A 19,481-nucleotide genomic window follows, 5' to 3' on the forward strand; every position below is an offset into this window, starting at 1 on the left:
TAGTCCCAGATAATGACTGTCAGGATGCGTTCCCCCTGTTCTAAATGGTCAAATTGAATGATATAAGCCTGAAAATCACAGCACTTATCTGTTGTGGGGAAATAAGTCAGCAGTATGAATTTGAAAGATGTGTGAGCCTCCTTTCCTATGGAACAGAGGGGGAACAGTATCTGACAGTAATATTCCAAGCTGTCAGGATGCGTTCCCCCTGTTCTAAATGGTCAAATTGAATGATATCAGCCTGAAAATCACAGCACTTATCTCTTGTGGGGAAATAAGTCAGCAGTATGAATTTGAAAGATGTGTGAGCATCCTTTCCTATGGAACAGAGGGCCTTTTCGGGTAATTTCGGACGGGGGCGGGGACTAGGGGAAACACATCTCGACGGGGAAACAGATCTCGACACCGGCAGGGCCGACTGAGGACAGCCGCGAGAGCGTGCAAGGGGTACTGGCAGGGGAGCCACCAAAAACTCCCGTCACGATGCCCAGGTACGATCCTCTCTCGTCAGCGGGCACAAGCTCTATACACGAGGCCAGACTGAAGGTCCGCCTCGCCCGCCTCCGGTTTGAGGCCGAGGAAAGAGCTCAGAACCGAGAGGTTCAGCTCAAGCTGGACATTAAGCGGCTGGAGGTAGTGGCAGAGACAGCTGTGCGTATCCGCGAGCTGGAACTGGCGTCTCAGACGAAAAGGGGCGTGGTGGTCGATGCAGAGCCTTCCGCCTCCTTATCAACGGGGTCTGCTCCTACGTTTGATATTAATAAAAATATGGCACTTGTTCCGGTATTTAGAGAGGTGGAGGTCGACTCGTATTTTTCGGCGTTTGAACGCATCGCCTCGGCTCTGCGATGGCCCAGCGAGGTTTGGGCGTTGATGTTGCAGTGCAAAATACAGGGCAAAGCTCAGGATGCTGTTGCTGCGCTCCCGGTAGAGGAAAGCCTAAGTTATGAACACGTAAAATCAGCCATACTCCGGGCGTACGAACTAGTACCAGAAGCATATCGGCAAAAGTTTTGTGCCTGCAGAAAACCGTCGGATCGGACGTACGTTGAGTTCGCCAGGGAGAAGGGAACTTTGTTTGATAAGTGGTGTTCGTCGTGTAAGGTGGCCGACTACAAATCTCTGCGAGAGATGGTGTTAGTGGAGGAGTTTAAGAGGTGTCTGCCCGATCGTATTGTGGTCTATTTAAATGAACAGAAGGTTTCCTCTCTCTCCTGCGCAGCCGTGCTGGCTGACGAGTATACGTGCTCACGCACAAAGCTGCGTTTGGGCCCCAAACTGGCGGCGTTTCTGGTGGGAGGAGGAGTCCTGCCTCGGGACAGACAAGTAACAGCGTCCAGAAGGATGACAGAGAGTGTTATTATTGTCACAAAACTGGACACGTTATAGCAAACTGTTTAACTCGTAAGGGCAAGGAAAGTGGGAGAAACACACAGTTTGCTCCTCCTAAAGGAATAGGGTTAATAAAGGCAGAACCAAATTCCCCTCAAACTTTCAGTGACGGCGACACCCTCGATGAGTGTTTTAAACCTTTCACTTTTGATGGTTTGGTGTCCCTGGCTTGTGATCCTGCCAACAAGCGTCCAGTGAGTATTCTGCGGGACACAGCTTGTTCGCAGTCAGTAATCCTCTCCTCCGTCCTGCCGTTTTCAAACCAGTCGGCATGTGGATATGGTTCTGTGTTGCGGGGGGTGGAAATGGGGTATATGCTCCGACCCGTCCACCGTGTTTTTGTTCAATCTGAGCTAATCACCGGCTATTTCCCCGTGTCTGTCTGTCTGTCTGTCTGTCTGTCTGTCTGTCTGTCCGGAGTTGCCTATTGAGGGTATTAGTTTCCTGATGGGTAACGACATAGCTGGAGGAAAGGTGACTCCTTCGCTGGAGGTGTTAAATGCGCCCCAGCGCATCGAGTCTGAGAAGGTAAATCAGGGAAAAACAGGAGGAGTTGCGCATGCAGAGGGAGGGGAGTCAATGCGGTCGGCTGACGGCCGTAACACTAAACCTAGGAACCAGCATGGGAATCCGCCCATGGGAATTCCGAAAATAAAACGTTTTTACTTTGAGTTTCCATCGTAAAGTTGGAGTTCATATCAGGCCATGCCTGCTTTATTATTCAGGACTGCGTTGTTTGTCAAACATATCAGTAAACCGTTGACCGTTTTTGACAAAGGTTGTGTGTGATCTGGGTGAAAAACAACTCTTCGCGTTGCCTTGTTACTGCCTTGTTTGCTCGAGTGACGCACTCCATGGTAACCAATCATCAGCCGGTGTAAGTTCCATATTGGCTCGGCTACCAGATCGGCTCGGGGTCCGTCGTCTGCTGATTACGTCACACAATACGCTATCTACAGCAATAGGCTATGTGCACTAGAACCCGGAAGTCAACTGACGGTGTCGGCATTCTAGTTTCCGGTCTACTTACTGACCCAGTCCATAGTGTGAACATGTCTGGCTTTTCTAGATGTCTCCAAGACCTACCGACAATAAATGTTAACGATGTTCACCGCATTGTTGGTGCTAGTTCCCTTGCCCCTACAAGCAAGCGGGAAAAAGGATTTAAGCTCTATATTTCGAGTTATTTGCGTAACTTTGAGGGTAGGTGACAGACTACCGGCTTTTTAGTGAACATTTGTTAGCGACAACATTTTTTTTCTGTATTTAAAACACTTAACTGTCCGTTGTTGTACTAACTGTACCAACGTGTCAATTTTTTTGTGTCTAGCAAAGATAAGGGAACATCGGAGGTGATTATCAGAGCATTGTGCCACAGGTCCATGAAGAAATCAGAGAAGCCTCACAGCTTGAGTGTATGTTAAAGCTAGCGATAAACCAACCGTTATAAACAAACCGTTATACGCCTGTTTCTTTTATAACAGTGTCCGTGGGGGGATTTAGCTGAGGTCATATGTTTAATCAAATAATCAATACAAACATGTATAGTTAAAAAAAACAGCACAAATGTACACACAAGCGCACTTTCCTCGTCAGCCACCACAACACGCAGAAAGCTCCAGCCGAGAGCGCCCACCACGGCCCCAACACAGTGCAGGCACGCGAGCCGCACACACACAAACACACCAGCTTCACATTGCCTCAAACTCCACAAATGTCTCTTTTTGTATAGCACTGTAGTGCTCACGGTCAACACACACTGTACTAGAAGCACTGTACTCATGGTCTAAGACCATCGGAACGGGTAGCTCAGGCTCTTCGGGGTCGGAGCAAGGCTCGGGACTCGCCGGTCTCTCTCTTCGCTCCCACACACCAGCCCGTGTTACCGGCTGGAAGCTGAGCACAACGGTACACAGCAGTGTTGGTTTGATCCGCCTTCATTCCGTTGAAGCTTGTGAAGTCTTCTAACATTAAATTTCCGTTGTTTGGTTGGGTTTTCCATCTTTTTACTATTTATAGTTGCCGTGGTAACTGATACGGGAAGTAGACCGGAAACTAGTATGCCGACACCCGGCGACACCGGAAGTTCGCTTCTAGAGTTGTGCACAGAGCCTATAAGGTATTTTATGGCTTAAATTAAAGAGCCTGTAATGATCTTTCATTTTGAACATAGACCATTCCCAACCTATTTGTATGGATAGTTTTCTTCTAAAAACAAAACATCCCTCGGAATCATCTTGGCTGTTAAGATAAGCCGTCCGTGTTGCCAGATTGGGCACATTTTCAGCCTGATTTGGCTACTTTGAATCACGTTAGGCTGGAAAAACGAAACTAGACAGACCTACTCGCGCTCACACATGTGCTCGCTGTGGTTGCTATGACGACAGCCAGAGCTACAGCACAAAACAGCCAATCACAACTGTCCCTTAGCAGCCAATCACAATGTAGCCTACGCCCATTCAAGCGTACAGCCAATGATATTGTGTAACGTAATCAGCAGACGACGGACCCCGAGCCGATCTGGTAGCCGAGCCAATGTGGTACTTACACCGGTCGTTACCTGGGGCGACCTGGAGAAGGGACGGCTGGTGAGGGCAGCTCAGCAGGTGTCTCCCCCGCATTCAGGCACCGCCCGGTGGGTCCATCTATGTGGAGTCGCTCGTCAATCGCTGGTAATGCGATTATCCCATCCGTCTTTTTTTTGGCTGTCACGGTTTGTTTAGTGATGGAATTCAAATGTGTATCGAGAATGGGAAACCCAACTCTGCCTGCTTAAGGCCTACAACGGATACAACGTAATGACCATGCAAACGTAGGCTACTTAGCCCCGTGCATATCTCTCTCTCTCTCTCTCTCTCTCTCTCTCTCTCTCTCTCTCTCTCTCTCTCTCTCTCTCTCTCTCTCTCTCTCTCTCTCTCTCTCTCTCTCTCTCTCTCTCTCTCTCTCTCTCTCTCTCTCTCTCTCTCTCTCTCTCTCTCTCTCTCTCTCTCTCTCTCTCTCTCTCTCTCTCTCTCTCTCTCTCTCTCTCTCTCTCTCTCTCTCTCTCAGAGGGAATTTACATCATTAGGCCTATGTATTATTGTATATATAGTGTTCATATTTTTTTATCAAATCTGCCTAGATAGGCCTACTATCATACGGATATATGACCATACAAGTTAAATGTAGGTCTATGGAGTGTCAAATAAGGAATGAGGGGGGCGGGAGCTTGTGTACGAGATGTAATCACAATTCCCGCCATGTTTCTTCACCGCTTAGTTGGAGAACTAGACCGACACAAACCTCCGACCATGGTTGAAGCAAATTTGCAATGGTAAACAGCTTAACTGGAGACCCGTTTATTGATTCTCGGCCATGGTGGAGAAGGAATTGGGGGAAGAAACGTTGGCTTTGACTTTCTGAAGTCCAGATTGAACTGCAACTTCAGATGAATGTGGAAGGACCAGAGATGTCGGAGAACCTGACGCAGTCGTTTATTCATAATATCATCTCAAACGACTGTGTGTGTGTGTGTGTGTGTGTGTGTGTGTGTGTGTGTGTGTGTGTGTGTGTGTGTGTGTGTGTGTGTGTGTGCTCCCTTTGTGTAGAACAAGAGTGTTCTGAACAGGCACTCATTACCCTTCCACCGTATTTAACATGCACATTGCTTTTAACGCTGATGTTTTTTTTTGTTCTGTGTTTTAGTTAACTGTTGTATGTTAGCTTTTTGTTTTATGTTCGTCTTTTTACTGAAAATTTCTATACCAATAATCTTCACCAGGACTCCCTGGAAGAAGAGATAATGTATCTCAATGGGACCTTCCTGGTAAAATAAAGGATACAAATCCCCAGTAAATCTCCAGAATGTCTCTCGTTTTGCACCGGCTCTCTTTTAACTCCAGAAATAAGAGAACAAACATCAACGCATTTGAAGAGGCCACAGAGTGCGCATTAATGCAGTGCACTCATGCGCCGTGGGGGCGGAGCTATATACGTGTTAGGGGAGGAGAGGAGAGGACGTCATGTTGAGGAAACGAAACTGAAGGTTCAGAGAAACCAAAGCCATCCAACGTGGAATCAGTTCTGTTTCAGAAGAAAATAAATCTCATTTTGGACAAAAATTGTCAGACAGACAGAAACAACGACAAGGTGAGTATTGCAGCACAACTTTTAGAGAAGTCCAAACCACTTTTCCCGTTATGGAATTAAAAAAAATATGGAATTGCTCAATACATAAACCTTGTCGTCTGTGTCTAGGAATGGCCTCTGCCACTTCTTGGTCTGAAGAGAACTTTTCATGTTCCATCTGTCTGGATGTGTTCAACAGTCCAGTTACCACACCATGTGGACACAACTTCTGCAGAACCTGTATTACTAAGTTCTGGGATGGAAAAGTCCAGTACAAATGTCCGGTTTGCAACATGCGTTTCTACACAAGACCTGATCTACGTGTCAATATCCTCTTATCAGAGATGGTTGATCGGTTTGGAACGTCCGTACTAGTTAAAGAGCAGCCTCATGTTGAACCAGGAGAAGTTCCCTGTGACGTCTGTACTGGGACCCAGCTGATGAAGGCTGTGAAGTCCTGCCTAGTGTGTTTTATGTCTTTCTGCCAAACCCACCTGGAGCCACATCAGAGATTCGCAGTCCTGAAGAAACATCGGCTGGTCAAGCCTATGGACCGTCTGGAAGACAGGATGTGTAAGGAACACGACCGACTTCTGGAGCTCTTCTGCAAGTCTGAACAGGTGTGTGTGTGTCAGTTCTGCAGAGAGACAGACCACAAGTCCCATCCTGTTGTACCTCTAAAGGAGGAATATGAAGTGAAGATGGCCCAGCTGCGGAAGATAGAAGCTGAAGTTCTGCCGATGATCCAGGAGAGAAAACGTAAGATTAAGGAGATCAAAGACACAGTTAAACGTAGCAAAGCAGCTGCAGACAGAGAGATAGCCGAAGGTGTGCAGATCCTCACTGCTCTGAAGCGCTGCATTGAAAAGCACCGGTACGATCTCAACAAAACGGTTGAAGAGAAACTGAAATCCACACAGAAACAAGCTGAAGACCTCATCAAAGAGCTGGAGCAGGAAATAGAAGATCTGACCATTAGAAGCATAGAGATGAAACCACTCTCACACACTAAAGACCACCTCCACTTCCTCCAGACCTTCAGATCCCTGAAGGACCCTCCACCCACCAGGGACTGGACCACGGTAGAGGTCCGTCCTCCGTCATACGTAGGGACCTTGAGGAGATCCCTGGATCAGCTGGAGGAGACACTGAACATGGAGATGAAGAAGCTGTGTGATGATGCTGAACTGAAGAGGGTCCAGAAGTATGAAGTAGATGTGACTCTGGATCCGGATACAGCTAATCCCCTGCTAATTTTGACTGAGGATTGGAAACAAGTATATAATGGAAATGTAGTGAGGGAACTCCCGGACCACCCTAAGAGATTTACAAATCTTGCATGTGTTCTCACGAGGCAGAGCTTCTTCTCAGGGAGATTTTATTTTGAGGTCCAGGTTAAAGACAAGACTTCATGGCGTTTAGGAGTGGCCAGAGAGTCTATCAATAGAAAAGGTGCGATCATGGTGACCCCTGAGAAAGGTTACTGGAATATTTACTTTAACAAGGATGGGTTGGTATTTAATGATGACCCTGATGTTCGTCTCCCTCTGAGAGCTGAGCTCCAGAAGGTGGGGGTGTTTGTTGATTATGATGAGGGTGTGGTCTCCTTCTATGATGTAGAAGCCAGGGTTCATCTCTACTCTGCTACCGGCTGCACCTTTAGAGAGCCCCTCTATCCATTCCTCGGTCCTGGTTTACGTAATAGAGGAATACGTAATAAAAACGCTGCCCCCCTGATCATCTCACCTGTCAATCAAACAGACTAGGACTTTTGTTTGATGATAAAACAACCCAAACAATTAATGTTGTTTTTCTGAATAAGAATACCATGTGACATCTGAGAGAACTGCATTCATATCGCACTATTCACTGTTTTTTAACAAGGATAAATTCAATCAGCCATTAATACTTTGTACTATAATAATTGTAATCCATTATAGCTGGTAAAACTACACTATATTGTTCAATGTGTTCTTTCCTGTTTATACATTTAAAGATATAAAATTGGGATTTCAGAAAATATTGAAAATGTGAATTATTAATTTTTACTAACATTATCGATAGTTTTTTTTAACCAAATACTTATATTTGTTTATTATTTTGCATCATTTTTGACGACACAATACATTGTTTGTACACTTTTCTTATTTGAATAAAAAGTAGAATGGGGCCATTTTGTTCTCACAATATGCATTGAGTGGATTAGGTACATTTTCTGTGGAATAGGTACAATCTCAGTACAATATGTATTCAGTGGAATAGGTTAATTTTCTGTGGAATTGGTATAATGTACTACCTGTTTCCTGGCACATTCAAGCAGCAGTCCCATAATAAGTGTTATGATTGACACCCAGTGGCGGGAGCTGGTATCACCACAGAGTGGCGGAACGTATTTTGTGTCTCCTAATCCTTGCTCCCCCTGCATTAATAAATATAGTTTATTTAAACAAATAAGCTGTATTGCTCACACATTATGCCACACACAGCATACGTAACATATGTAGATGGAGCCAATTAAAAGTCCAGCCAATACACAGACTACTAAACTCATTGCGCCAAATTCTAGGTCGTTTTATTTTAGGTATCCACTGAACAACCCCCCATTGGTGTCCTTTTCACTGGGGAAATCCACCTACCACTTCTTGAAATCACGGGTTTTGTCCCCATCATCATTGATTAAATATATTCTGAAAAGTTCAAAAATTTATTATTTTAGTTGTTTCTGTTTTGTCATATTTTAGGTCAGCGATATTGTATGTTGTTATCACTGGGCTGATGCGTAATGCCTACTTACTACTACTACTACTTCTACTACTACTACAGCCACTACTACTGCTACCGGTACTACAGCTATTACCACTACAGTAGTGGTACTAGCTGTAGGTACTTTTGTGTTTTTTGCACTCTAGTCGTCGGCTGTTTTAACTTGCAATTGATAGTCGGTGGAGTCAGTCTCTTGTTGACACAAAGTGACTTTTGGTCATTCTTGCTTTGCTTGAATTCTGGAACTAAAGAGAGAAAAAATAGTCGATTTCAGCTGCAGGTTTTTCAGCAGTGCACAGTGGCGGTTTTAGCAAATTGGGGGCCCAAGGCGAAGATATGTATTTGCCCCACCTCGTCCGATCTTTAAAAGAAAAATACTGAAAATGGTGGATAGGCAGGTAAGGCTAATCTACGCGGAAGTAAAGGTTGGAGATGAGAAAAAACACCTTCCACTTTAAACCCTGCATACACTTCTTTACTCCAAAATGAAGATGACAAGCAGAGAACACACAAAGTGTAGCACTACACAAACTAATAGTCACAATGGAGCCCAAAATAAATAAGGCTTCAGATATCGCCTGTCTTTGCCAAAATGCCAGGAAAATAAGCACTGTTTATTCTTTTTTTTAAGATCCAATCAATATCGATATAACCAGCTAGACAAGAAGTTAGAGTAAACCCCCAGAAACAGTCATATATTTAGCAAAAGATCACAAACAGCCATACACAAAAATTGCCAAGATTGATAATTTACTTTGTATGTGTGAGTGAGCTTGCAATTTGCATTGCACTTGAGATTGACATTTCAATCATTCTGCAAACAAACCTATGTACAAGATATTGTAAGTGTAGTGACATTACAGTTGAGGTTACATTGAACATTTCGAACATGAGAGAGAGAGAGAGAGAGAGAGAGAGAGAGAGAGAGAGAGAGGGAGAGGGAGGGGGAGAGGGGGGGAGAGAGAGAGAGAGAGAGAGAGGGAGAGGGAGAGGGAGAGGGAGGGGGAGAGGGAGGGGGAGAGGGGGGGAGAGGGGGGGGGGGGAGAGGGGGATTATTCTCCACATCACACGCTTCTGACACAGAGTCCTACTTATTGCAGCTTCTCACAGGTCTTCATAGCTGCTGCTACTGTAGCGGCATCTTCAACGCTTCGGACATTGTTGTTCCTGTCTTTATCCAACAGTAGCCGTAAAAAGTGTGTCATCTTTGGCAGCGTTGCCAAATACTTACCGGCGTCTTAGCTTTTTTCTTTTATTTGAGCCACTTGGGTAACTTTATTTCCTAACCCTTTTCCTAACCCTTAATTTTATTTTTGTGTGTAGACTCGTCTTGCTTAGTCTCTGTTTGTTTTAAAAGTAGGGCTCTCAAGCGATTAAAAAAAATAATCTAATTAATTACAGGCTCTATGATTAATTAATCTAAATTAATCGCATTACATTTCCCGAGAAAGTATTTCAAAATAATTTAATTCAACTAAATTATGGCAGATGGGTGATTCAATGAATAAAAGACATAATAGACTTCAAAGTTAAATGTCTCTTATTCAAAACTTGTCTTTCATTAACATACGGTGCATTTTAAGATGAAATTAATAACATTTCCATCTCACTCAAGATTCAATGCATCTCAGTCGAGTGTGGCTTGACAAGGCTGGCTGTTAGCGCCAGCTTCAGGGGCTGTGGCAGCTGGATACCTGCGAGCTTGCCATCAAATGTTTTGCATTGAGGGGATATTTAAGGGTTGATGAACTCCGGTGATAGGAAAATACCTTACTACAGAGATTGCAGATAACGGTGTTGCTATCTACAGTTCCGTCTGGGAGTTGTTCAAACCTGAATTTTCCGTTCACGGGGCCGAGTAGCGTCTTCTCCTCTGCCTCTATTTTTTTTCAACGCAAATGACGCACCGGTCAAAGGGCACTATAGAAGCACGATTGATGTGCGTTCATTTTTTAACGCGTTATTTTTTCTGTGATTAATTAAACAAAATTAACGCGTTAATTTGACAGCCCTAATTAGCAGTATATTTTTTTTTAGGTTGGTTTGGGCCCCCCGTACTATGGGGGCCCCAAGCGGCCGCGGCCTATGCCTCTATGGTAAGACCGCCCCTGGCAGTGCATTGCAATACATTTGACCTATCCGATTCTTCAGTTCAATTCATTTTACATTTCTGCATTTTTAGCAATGCTTTGCGCTTTTCATTTAGCTGGCACTTTATTTGCTTCCAACCATTTAAATTTTGTGTGTGCATGTTTACATTGCTTACTCCATTTAGACATTTGAACTCTGTTCAAATCCCTTCACTTGATTTAAGCCATGTATCGTTTCTTTGCGTCTTAATCTATGTAGCTTCATTTTCTGCAGGAAATGCATTTTCTAGTATCGACTGAGATTTACCTTTTAAAAAGCATATCTAACTACCTCCCTAATCTTACCCACAGAAAACATAATTTGTGTGTCTGTGTGTGTAGGCGTTATTCGATAGCCTGGTAATGTGTATAGGCCTACGTAAGGTAGGAATTATCATACTGGTTTAAATAATAAATGTTATAGTGTTTCCCATCTTTGCTGAGCAAGAGCTTTGTTCGAAAGAACAGTGATTGAAACAAATAAAAGCCTGGGCTATTGAAGTTTTACGATAGGCCTACCACTGTCATGCACCTACCCGATGTCAAGTGGACCCGGTTGAATTCACTGTGGGTCTCTCTTCTTACTGTCCTTCTCAACACTCTCTGATCTCACTGAAAGGCTAGCAGCACGAAATCAGGGGATATTTAGAATAGAAAATAATGTGTGATTATTCGTGCTCAAATATTTTAAGCGCTTGACAGCACTAGTTGTTACACATGCCAATGTTTTCCATGGATAATGGTTACCATTAAAGTATTGATTTAAAGAACTTGCATTGTCAGGTTATTTGTATTCATACATTTTAGTAGGGTTTCATCTACTTAATTTATTCGATGAAAAAGTTTAAGTTTTTCAGGTGCAAGAAAAAGGTTCAACATCTGGGTGAGGCTGCACACCTGTTGCACATTGAGTAATCAGTGTGCACAGGTTAAACCAGCCATCTCCAAACACACTTAAGAAGAGTTCTCCTAGATGGCCACATTTAACACAAGGCCATGAATCATTACTAACATATCTTTACAATAAACCAGAAATTAAACACCACTGCCCTAGGTCCTTTTCTCTGGAGGTGCCCAATAGAAGTCTCCTCGGTGGTTTGTACCGTGGACCTAGCTATAATCATAATAAAATGATTGGGTAGGCAATTTATTCTAGAAGCATCATATTTGCTGAAATTCTCTTTACATCCTTACAGCTTTCATTAATAAAAAAAAAAAGCTACATGGAGCCACCGCAGAGGAATGGATGAGCCACATTGGGCTCCAGAGCCGCAGGTTGACGACCCCTGATCTAGGAGGACACTCCCACTTGTGATGTCACTAAAGAGGAAAAAGCAGATTTTCAAATGGCTTGTAATGGCTAATCACACTCAAACCTGGTGGCATGATATCACCACTTTTAATAAAATGCGTAACCAATCTGAAATCAGTGAACACGATGCGATCAGACACTTATTTTTTTTAACAAAACGTGTAGTAGGTCAATCCATCGTTATTGCAACCAGTTTTACTTTGTATGTGGAAAATATGATACAATTATTGTATGTTATAAAGAATGGTGTAAGGATGTCTGCTGTGGCAAACAAATGCAGCATGTGTTGGAATGTTATTGTTCACAATTTAATGTAAAGATTACCTGAAAAGATCAGGGAGAGTTCAACACAATAAGAGGATACTGAAAGGGAGAGTAACAGGGAGCATGTGAGTAAGGAAAACAGGGTCAACCATGAAGATAGGATGGCTGGCCGTTGGGGTTATCCTGCAAATAAAGGACTGAACATTGCTTCTTGGCTCCGTTTGGGACAAAGAACTTGGAAACTGCCCCATGATCCGCATCATCAAACTACGATTTGGCGAGCCGATCAGGATAGTAAACAAGGTCTGGATTCTACCTTTTCACCATGCCCCGAGGTTACGGTGGTTTAATAACCCAGACCAGTATAGAACATAAGAACCACAAAGGGGATGTTGATCAAGCACTTTTATTATTGCTACTTTTACTTCTATAGTGAACAATGATTTCAAAACACTACAATTTAATGGCAGAGACATATTTTTGAATAGTGATGTAATTCCCAACACCCTACTGATACAAAAACGAATCCCTAGCACAACACACCCTTTCTTTGGCCTTCTGAATTTTCTTTGAATCCCGGAAAGGTAAGTTGTTGTGAGATCGCCGTGCAAACGTACCACTGATTGTCAAAACAACCTCCAGAGGTGGAGGACACCAGCCTGGCTCCGCCCGCCCGTAGGCTACTCCCGATCAATTTGAATTACCCTTCAGCGTCTGCGCCTGCGGTATGTTAGTGGGCGTTCTCAGTCTAAATTTTCTGCGTCCAAACAGCGACCAGAGGGAGTGGCTGAGAACAATTGTGTAGGTCCAGACTTTCTGTACAAATGAAATGAAGTACGAGAGTCTGGGAGGACCAGGCTAGGTGTACACTACATTGAATCTAGATCGACGAGAGCTATTGCCCCTGCCTACCTCAAAGTGATAGTCAGACCACACACCCCGGCTCGAGCTTCTGTTTTGTCACCGCAATGGGGGAACAAGCTCCCTTCCTATGCCAGGACGGCAGAGCTACGCACCAGATTCCACAACAGACCAAAGACTCAGTATCCAGTGTTCATCTGGATTCCCACCCCACAGCCCCGCTTGCACATTCACCTCCCTTACACTCCTAAAAACATCCCCACTTACGCAGTTATTGTATATTGTACGTCCTGGCATTTAAAAATGGTACTTAGCATTGTGTAGAATTCTATCCTAGCTATCTTTCTTGAAGAAGGGGGAATGGGTTAACCTAGCAATTGTTAATCTTGGCACTTGTTTCTATCAACATCCTTACTGTACCGACATCAATATATTGTTTCACTTTCTTCTGACAAATGTACTTATTGCAAGTCTGCTAAATTCCCTAAATGTAAATGTGGCTAGGTTGTCAACAAGATCGCCTGCTGAAAAGTTGTCAAGACAAAAGCTCAGTTCTTGCCTCATTGGTTGATCTAAAGCAAGGGGCGTCACACGCTGTTGTGTCTGAAACATTTCATACAACGAAATTTATTCTACAGCAAAGAGCTCTTCATTTCTCACTCTGCTGGTCCTGTCCGTCCTTCACAACCAAATGGAGTTGTACGCCAGTCACGCCTTCCTTGGCCATTTTGGCAGAGAGCTGGTGTAGGGAAACGCGTGTTAATAGCTCTTCATGGGTTATTATTTCATTGTTTACATTGTTCACCAACATCTGATTAAATAATAATAATAATAATAATAATACATTTAATTTAGAGGCGCCTTTCAAAACACCCAAGGTCACCTTACAGAGCATATAGTCATCATACATTTTTTAAAAAACAAGACATTGTGGAAAAAATAAATAAATAAATAAACATAAGCAATAAGAAATAAATAAAACAAAAACAAGACAAAACAAAACAAAAAAACAAACAAAACAGTGATCACTAGCATCTCCTTATTAAGCACTTCAGCATTTGACCATGCTTTACATTTGTTGCATGGCACTACCCCAATTAAAATGCTTCTAATGTCACAAGTATGCAAATGGAGGCATTTTAAACTAGAAAATCCTTTTTACCCATTGCAAATCTGTAGCATCATAATATGAAAACAGAAGCCCGATAATATAGTTTGTAAGGGCACTCCTTCTGAGCCAACCAGCCAATCATAGCAGCCAATCAATGTGTTTCGAGTCCCTGCCCTCAACATATCTGTACTGACAAAGTGTTTTCTGTTCCTGATCAGCTCAAAACAGCAACAGGCGAAGTCACTTGGCAGAGCGTTTAATTGAATTCACTCCCATCACACACGTTAGTATATGTCACTAATTGCGTGAATGTAAATATGGAGCATGTAAATATATCTGTTGCTTTGTCATTTCAAATATTTTCCACCTCAGGAACCTACTAACCTTTTCCAAAAACTGGCATTGAACCTCCGGATTTGTCATGTCTGCCTCGGTGCGGATCTTTATCCTAAAGGTTGACCGTTGTTTCTGCAGTTCCTGGCAGGCGACGTAATTCAAAGCCTGACAATTTACGTCTCCATAATCTGCTCTAATAAAATTCATTGAAGCACAATTTTGCTTGCCTCCTAGATTGTTTGGCTGGCCACTTTGCCAATTAAGGTAAGTGGGTCTACTCCCGTCAGACCAGTGGGACCATGGATTTCTGTGGAGCCCGATCCATGCGTTTGAATTCAACAAGGCATAGATTTTGCTGTTCTCTGTCGCGTCTCTCACAATTGCCAACTCAGTGTGGTGAGACACGCAGTATTTCCTCGCCTTGTACCAGGTCATTTTTTCTTGGACATCGATGTAGTTGCCCGCAGCTAAAACAAAATGAGAGAAAAACATTGAATATTAGTTCAGATTAACTTTTTTTTTAAGTTGAAGGTAAAGGGGGGGTTAAACCTAGAGCAACAACAAAATATAAATCCAGCGCACCATTAATGCAGACAGGACCGGCCAGGTCGCTGCAGCTCTTATCCGACCATCCTCCTGTTTGTGGCATAATCACTGTACAGTTCTGTTTGGCGCCTCCGTTGTTGGGTTCAGATCCGAACCAATTGTCATAGTCTTGACCCATTTTGTAGTCTTGGTTGCCGTAGGACCACTGCCATCTGGTGCGGTCATCATAAAGTCCGATCCATGCGCTGTCAATGTCATAATCGGACCCTTTTCTGGACGCTTGCAGCCGCTCTAGGTCTTCCCGGTTGTCTATGGTCGCCAGGTCATGAAACTGCTCCCTGCAGTAGCGCTGAGCATCAGTCCAGCTCATCTTCTTATCCACGTGGTGGTAGAGTTTGGTGATGGGAGACGCATGGTGTCCCACGAGCCCTGCAGGGGAAGCCGTCACAGCAAGAACAAATACAGATATGTATTACAATCTCAGCATGGGTACCCCTAGTGGGAATCAAACCGCTAACCCTGACAGTGTTAATGTCATGCTCTGCAGTTGAGACAGACAGAAGCACAACTGGAAAACCTACATAAACAATCACAGCTTTGTTGGGTAAATATACTTGGAAAGGGTGTGAACTGTCTCACAAACTTGTCCTATTACACAGACGCATGCATCTTACCTGAAAGGCTTAAGAGGAGAAGTATGTTCTTCCACATCCTGTAACATGAAAATATGACATAAAAGCACTTTAGTGGCTCTGTCATCTAACCAAATGTATATTGATGCATGTTGAGCATAAAATAAGAAAACAAAGAATGCAAGGGTCTTTACATATCACACAAGTTTAGATATAAATGTATGCACTATAAAACACCTACAACTTTTGCATTAAAACTTTTGTAGTCAATGTTCTGGTCCCACCTTTGTTGTTGAATAGCACCCCAACGCTCAGTTTCGTTATTTAGTTCACATCCATGGATGTGTTTCCAGTGCAATGCCCGACTGCATCACACATCTCACATTTTCTTCATACAACAACCCGCCCCCAAAAAAAACAATCATTCACATGATTCAAATTTATGTAAATAATTGCAGCCAGACAGCTGGCTTCAAAAGTGATTATGCAAAGAACACTACTTTATGGTCGCATGCATTCAGGAAATCCAATAGTGACCAACGCAAAATCAATGAAAAACGATGCACTGACAACTTTAAGCAATATAACACGAGTGTGAGTGGGGTTGTTAGTTTATTTTTATTTTTTTATTGGGGGAGGGGGGGGGGGGCGCCAGAGGATCAGGGTAAGGTCAGGGGGTGTTTTCTCAAAAAAGGTTGAGAACCACTGATATAGTGCATGAAATTAAACACTGAGAATTCGAACACAACTACAAAATGGCGAGCACCCTATATTGTGCACTATATCCGTGATAGGGAACGATTTCGAACACAGCTCCAGAGTCCAATCATGGACTCTGGGTCTGGGTGAGGCTGCACACCTGTAGCCCATTAAGTAATCAGTGTGCCCAGGTTAAACCAGCCATCCCCACACACACTTAAGGCCTGATTCCACCGGACGCGTTACGGCAGCGTTACGGCTGCGGCACGTCTTGGCCGCGGTCACCGCAGCAGATAGGTTCCACTCTAATCAATGAGACCAATTCCACCGGGCGCGGCTGCGGAACGTCTCAGCAGCGTCCCAGGAGCGGCTCGCCGTGCCGCAGCGCTGTCATTCCGTAGCATTTCTATTTTTGCCGCAAGCAGTTACTGAACCGCGTCAATTTCAACAGAGCAGATCGAGCAGGGCAGGAAGTGAAAAAGTAAAAGCCATAGAGCATCCGGTCAATTTAAGGCCATGAATCATTACTGACAAACCTTTACAATAAACCAGAAATTAGGGATGGGAATTGATAAGAATTTTACGATTCCGATTCTGTTTATCGCTCCGATTCCTTATCGATTCTCTTATCGATTCTCTTTTTCTCTCTTTAATATCTGATCAGAAGTGCGTCTAGTATTAGGAAATTGTACCATCCGGAGGCGCACAGAGATTTTGGCCGTGATATTATCTATACAACTATATTATATTATATACAGAGCTCCGGGAGTCGCAAACGGCAACAATCATGTTCTCCTCCATGCTGCAGTTCACCCCGGACTGCACTGAGTTTGACGGTTGAACGCTGATTGCCTGTTATCTTACACATGTCACTCAGTTGTCATGCTGTTGAACGCTGATTGGCTGTCTTCAAGCGAAATTCACGTCAAAGTTGAAATGTTTCAACTCGAGCGAATTTGTCGTGGCACCAATCCTCGTGAACGCGCTCGCCTGTGCACGGCGAAAGTGTGGCACGAAGAAGGAAGGAGTGGATGTTTTTGTTGCTGTTGTGAGTGTACTGAAAATTCCGTCAAGAGCCTCGGTGGATGTATTTTGTTCGTTTGAGAATGTCGTGGTGGGATGCAAGCTGAGGTGGGGGGGTCCTTGAGAAGATCTGGAGACGTAACATCTCCGTTACCGAGTAACGGAGCGGCAGAGATGCGCTCGTGACGCGAGAGTCAAACATAGCGCAATCCAGACCAAAGCACAACTGGATAAACCTACATAAACAATCACAGCTTTGTTGAGTAAATATACTTGGAAAGGGTGTGAACTGTCTCAAAAACTGGTCAGATTACACAGACGCATGCATCTTACCTGAAAGGCTTAAAAAGAGAAGTATGTTCTTCCACATCCTGTAACATGAAAATATAACATAAAAGCACTTAATGGGTCATCTAACCAAATGTATATTGATGCATGTTGAGCATAAAATAAGAAAAAAAAGAATGCAATGGTCATATCACACAAGCTTAGATATCATGAACATACACTAAAAACATTTGTAGTACTGAAATGGTTTGGTCCAACCTTTCTTGAATAGCACCTCAATCATCAGCCTTGTTTTTTAATTCCGATCCGTGGACATGTTTCCAGTGCAATGCCCGACTGCATCAGACATGTCTCAAATTGTATTCACCCAACAACGAGCCCCCACAATAACCTATTATTTACTTGAATTTACTTGAACTTGAATTAAATTCATGCAAACCATTGCAGCCAGACAGCAGGCTTTAAAAGTGATTAGGCAAAGATATTCAGCCTAATGTCCACATTCTAAACAAACTTAATGAATCGTTTGACCTTGTGAAGAACGGGAGTAACAAGCCAATGTTTTCCATGGTAATGGTTACCATTGAACGTTTAGGCCACGTTTATACGTGGGTATTTATAGAAACGAATGTTTCCCCCCCCTCCGTTTTCAAAAATAACATTGTGCATACAACATTGTTTTCAAAAAAGTAGTCGTTTACATCAAAACGCATAAATACGCCGTCGAGCGTCATTATAACTATGCCAAACCTATGGGCGGCAGTGTAGGGAGAAGGATAAAGCCATGCAAGCCAATCAGAATCCTCAGAATCAACAACGAAAAACACGAGCGCCTCCCTGTAACAAACAAACTGTAAACATAGGGCGCTCATATGACGCTTCAGAACCTAAAACCCAGTTTCTCCTCGTTGACACAACAACACATAACCAGCGTTTTCAGAACAAATCTCCACTTTGTCCGGAGTTTTTAGAAATGATCGTTTTCTGTGATTAAAAACTGCGTTCTTGTGTAAATGAGAGGCCAAACCGCGTGGAAATATCTGCGTTTTCCCTTCGTGTAAACAGGGCCTTTATCTAAAGAATTGACACGTGTCAGGTTATTTGTAGTCAGATTTCTTAGTAGGTTTTCATCTCCTCCATTCATTCTTTGAAAAAGTTTAATATTTTCAGGCATATGAAAAAGGATCAACATGTTGTAATAAAAATAAGGTGACATCATTGTGGGAGTGAGTGTGGATGATGGCGGGTTTGAGGAGCCTCGCCTGCTGAGTCTAATTGGACTCTGGGTCTGGGTGAGGCTGCACACCTGTAGCCCATTAAGTAATCAGTGTGCACAGGTTGAACCAGCCATCTTCACACACACTTATGAAGAGAAGCAATATTACGAATTGTTTTTAACCATTGTCAACATTTGCTCAGACTCAATGGCAGCTCTAATCAGCATTTCAAATGGCAAATCTACCTGTAGGCCTGATCTAGTTTATGAGGTTCTTCAGAGTTTGTTTAAAATAGAAAGAATGCAAATAAAGGTGGGCTTTTTATGGGTCCCATCCCATGCTGAAATAGAAGGCAATGAGGTTGTCGACATGTTGGCAAAAAAGGCACTGAAACAGAATATACAGCTGGGTGTTCCATTAAGTAAATCTGAAGTTAAAACAATAATTAAATCAGAAATCAACAATGTGTGGCAAGAACAATGGGATAGGGAAAATAAGGGTTCCTGCATAGAATCCAGAGGCAGGTGGTAACAAGGAGACGGGGCTGCTGGAACCGAAGATGTGAGGTTATCATCACAAGACTACGCATAGGGCACACATGTCTTAACCACAGTACGAACATCATAGGCAAACATGAAACGGGGGTCTGCCCGAAATGTAATGGAAGAGAAACAGTGGAACATGTTTTACTACAATGTGAAGCGTACAATTTGGAGAGAAGGGAGCTGTTGAAAAAATGTTAAAGCTTTGGGTCAAACAAGCTTGACCTTAGAGGGTTTACTCTCCTTTTCCTCACTGAGA

The 19,481-nt window shown here is 43.4% G+C and overlaps 2 protein-coding genes across 2 annotated transcripts; one reads left to right on the forward strand and one right to left on the reverse strand.

Annotated features, from left to right (window-relative positions):
• Positions 1–5,181: 5,181 nt before the first annotated feature.
• Positions 5,182–9,044, forward strand: LOC130375021 (E3 ubiquitin-protein ligase TRIM39-like). Its single transcript, XM_056582009.1, has 2 exons — positions 5,182–5,520; positions 5,629–9,044. The coding sequence occupies exon 2, from the start codon at positions 5,631–5,633 to the stop codon at positions 7,263–7,265; it is 1,635 nt and encodes a 544-aa protein (XP_056437984.1). The 5' UTR covers positions 5,182–5,520; positions 5,629–5,630; the 3' UTR covers positions 7,266–9,044.
• A 4,011-nt stretch (positions 9,045–13,055) lies between these two features.
• On the reverse strand, positions 13,056–15,345 carry LOC130375023 (C-type mannose receptor 2-like). Its single transcript, XM_056582014.1, has 3 exons — positions 14,858–15,345; positions 14,324–14,742; positions 13,056–13,567 (listed from the first exon to the last, which is right to left on the reverse strand). Exons 1-3 carry the CDS (start codon positions 15,189–15,191, stop codon positions 13,478–13,480), a joined length of 843 nt encoding a protein of 280 aa, XP_056437989.1. The 5' UTR covers positions 15,192–15,345; the 3' UTR covers positions 13,056–13,477.
• Positions 15,346–19,481: the final 4,136 nt, after the last annotated feature.

Source organism: Gadus chalcogrammus, chromosome 21, assembly GCF_026213295.1.
Source record: "Gadus chalcogrammus isolate NIFS_2021 chromosome 21, NIFS_Gcha_1.0, whole genome shotgun sequence".
In the NCBI taxonomy this organism is placed as follows: domain Eukaryota; kingdom Metazoa; phylum Chordata; class Actinopteri; order Gadiformes; family Gadidae; genus Gadus; species Gadus chalcogrammus.